At 57.3% G+C, this 3,050-nt stretch overlaps 1 protein-coding gene across 1 annotated transcript in view; it reads left to right on the top strand.

The window, feature by feature from the left end:
- COL6A1 (collagen, type VI, alpha 1) overlaps positions 1 to 3,050 on the top strand; it is a 23,955-nt gene that overhangs the window by 6,046 nt on the left and 14,859 nt on the right. Inside the window, exons 10-19 of the mRNA XM_009873790.1 lie at positions 453 to 497; positions 593 to 619; positions 986 to 1,012; positions 1,114 to 1,158; positions 1,399 to 1,452; positions 1,753 to 1,815; positions 2,250 to 2,312; positions 2,485 to 2,538; positions 2,628 to 2,663; positions 2,816 to 2,878. Of these exons, the coding sequence (XP_009872092.1) occupies positions 453 to 497; positions 593 to 619; positions 986 to 1,012; positions 1,114 to 1,158; positions 1,399 to 1,452; positions 1,753 to 1,815; positions 2,250 to 2,312; positions 2,485 to 2,538; positions 2,628 to 2,663; positions 2,816 to 2,878 (477 nt within the window). The remainder of the gene's footprint in view (positions 1 to 452; positions 498 to 592; positions 620 to 985; positions 1,013 to 1,113; positions 1,159 to 1,398; positions 1,453 to 1,752; positions 1,816 to 2,249; positions 2,313 to 2,484; positions 2,539 to 2,627; positions 2,664 to 2,815; positions 2,879 to 3,050) is intronic.

Genomic DNA, 3,050 nt, shown 5'->3' with positions numbered 1-3,050 from the left:
AGCCTGGGGGCGGCCGCGGGTCCCTCTTTGGAGCCGGCTGGCACTGGCTCTATCAAACTCGGGAAACTTCTAGCAGCTTCTTGCAGAAGCCACCCTACAGCTCCCCGCCTGCCACCACCAAAATCTGGCCAGGCTCAATCAATACACATACACACACAGACTTTTCCTTCACGGGGATCCTCTGCCCTTCCCTTTGATCCCAGATGATACGTCCCCAAGCGCCTGGTTTCCCTCACCCCCAGGAAGGGTATGAAGGCAGGTCTCCTGTGCCTTCCACAATGATCCTGTGCTCCCAGACTGGAGAAACAAGAAGGGCATTTAGGGGAGAGCCTCCTGTGGGAGGGTATGGATGCTGGGGCCCAGGCCCTACGTCAAAAGCCCGAGGGGAAACCACCCCATGGTGATGGTGGTGACAGTGTCTGCCTCCATAACACCATGTTTGTGTCCTCTAGGGCAGGCCAGGAGACATGGGACCTGTTGGCTACCAAGGAATGAAGGTACGTGAGGCTGCAGCGCCCCAGGTGTGCTTCCTAGATGCTTTGTGCTGCCAGTGTTTTCATCCTTTCTTTTTCCTCTCTCCTTCCATCTCCAGGGTGACAAAGGAAGTCGAGGAGAAAAGGTGAGCACAGCAAGGATGCTGCAGGGAGATGTCTGTGTCCGCCTGCTCTGTTACCCTGGGCTGCCCCTGCAGCTGCACGGTGTTGGGCTCTGGTGTATGCCCGTGCATCCGTCCCTCCTGTCAGCACTGCCCATGCCAGGAGCAGGGATCCAACGGGACCAGTCAGTTTGGAGCTGAATACAGCCTTGGGGATCAGACAAGCGCCGTGCAGGGGGCACAGCCAGGCAGAACAGGGGAAATCGGTGGTGTGCAGGGGCACAGTGATTGCCTGCATCATTGAACCAAGCTGGTATGGGGACTGCAGCAGAGTGGGGGTGTGGATCTGCTCTGCACGGGGGTCTAACATCTCTCTCCTTCCCTTTGCAGGGCTCGAGAGGAGCCAAAGGAGCCAAGGTCGGTCTCTGCTTTTGCACCTTTTATTCTTTCTGGTTGATGACTGGGGGGAGAAGGGTCTTCGGAAATCACATCTTCATGGTCCCTGTTCTCTGTTTCAGGGTGAGAAGGGCAGGCGTGGAATTGATGGCATTGATGGCATGAAGGTAAATCTTGGCTTTAGGCCACCTTGCTTAGACTGAGGACGCTGGCTTTTGCCCAGACACCTCTCCAAAGCTATTATGGGATCTGGGAACAAAGCCAGTGTCCCACGTGGGGCAGTCCCTTCAGAGGCAACAGGGATAGGATGTCCTCAGGGTGCTGGGATATCCTCAGGGCACTGGGGTGATGGATGGGGTCTTCCATGGGGGCCGCTCATGAAGAACTCTGCTTTGTCTTTCTGACAGGGTGAAGCTGGATACCCTGGGTTACCTGGCTGCAAAGGCTCACCTGGATTCGATGTACGTACCCTGTTGGTGCCCCTTGCACGTGAATGATTTGGCACAGCAGGTCTGCCGTGATGGTGCACGGAAATAGAGAGCTCCCCAAGAAGGGGAGCTGTGGGAGGGAGTGGCCCCTCTTGGAAATATGCCTGTAGACATGCAGTGCTCATCCCAGGCATGGCACCTCACAGGCATTCCAGGGGCAGAACATGTCCATCCTGCTCGGGAGCTGTGGGCTGGGCGCTCAGTCCATGCCCAGTTTCTCACAGATAATGATATCAGCTTCGTTTTCAGTGATGTTGCCTTTATTTCCAACAGGGAGCTCAAGGCCCACCTGGACCAAAAGGAGATCCTGGTGCTTACGGACCCAAGGGAGGAAAGGTGAGCCTCTCTGGCCAGCCCCACATGGAAGGAGAGGTGCTGGAACCTCTCTCCTGCAAGAGGGAGAGGTGGCAATCGACCCATTGCTTACCCCCTTGCACTGCTTGGTGACAAGTCTATGCTTGAGGATGCTCCTTGTCACCAATGGTAAGATCTGGCTGGTGTGACTGGCAGTGTGCCCAAGGCTGACACGTGCCCACAAGCCTGGCATGAGCATCCTTGAGGTATCGGGGGGCTGCTGCAAAAGGGTGGCTCATGCTGGGCAGGGTGTTGCGGGGAGGAGTTGGCTGGAGATGAGGAGATCCCTGGGGAGAAACCACAGTGCAGAAAGCAGCACGGGGGCGCACTGGGGCTTCTGATGGCCTCTGCGCCATGATGAAATCCACTGCTGGGTGCTGGAAGCGGTCTTGACGATGCCTTGTGCCCTTGTGAAGGGAGAGCCTGGGGATGATGGAAAACCTGGCCGACAGGGGATTCCCGGCAGCCCTGGAGAGAAGGTGAGTGATGCAGCCCTGTGTGAGCATCCTTTGCCCTCTGTGAGAGGAAGAGGTCTCCTATGCCAAGCTTGGCTTTGAGGTGGAGCTTGCCCAAAGCTCTACAAGCATGCAGGGCTTTGCTCCAAAACTTACTGACTTGTCTTGTTTGCACCCCTGTGGCTTGCTCATGTAGGGTGCACCTGGAAACAGAGGTGAGCCTGGGCCAGTAGGAGAGACAGGCGATGAGGTGAGTCCTCTGCCCTTTGCCCATGATGTCCCCTGTGCATGTTTGCTGGCCATCCCCACCACCTGACCAACCCCATCATTGCTCTGCAGGGTGCTCCAGGTGCCGATGGTCCTCCCGGAGAGCGGGTAAGTGAGGGCAGCGTGCGGGGAGGGCACAGACAGGGGCTGGTACCCAGGGGAGGAGGGCTGGGGGTAAGCCTGCTCAGAGGTGGGCAATGAGGGATGGATTTACTGCTGCTCGGAGCAGGTCTTGATTCTGTGTTCCCACCATCTTGTAGGGTAACAATGGAGAGGGAGGTCCCCCAGGCTCACCTGGTGACCGCGGGCCAAGAGGAGAGCCGGTAACTGCATCTGTGGGGCAGCTTTTGGTGTCTGCTTGCAAATGGGGTGTGCTTGGCGGGCAGGGACTAGAAATAGGTGCCCAGTGGCTAAATCCACCAGCCTGCAGGCCAGCAGGAAAGCTCAATGTCTTCATCTGCCAGCCCAGGGAGGACAGTTGTTCACCAGCAATCG

This window comes from Apaloderma vittatum, unplaced genomic scaffold, assembly GCF_000703405.1.
Source record: "Apaloderma vittatum isolate BGI_N311 unplaced genomic scaffold, ASM70340v1 scaffold6567, whole genome shotgun sequence".
NCBI lineage: Eukaryota > Metazoa > Chordata > Aves > Trogoniformes > Trogonidae > Apaloderma > Apaloderma vittatum.
The sequence above is the reverse complement of the archived record's forward strand: the minus strand, read 5'-3'. Positions and strand labels throughout refer to the sequence as shown.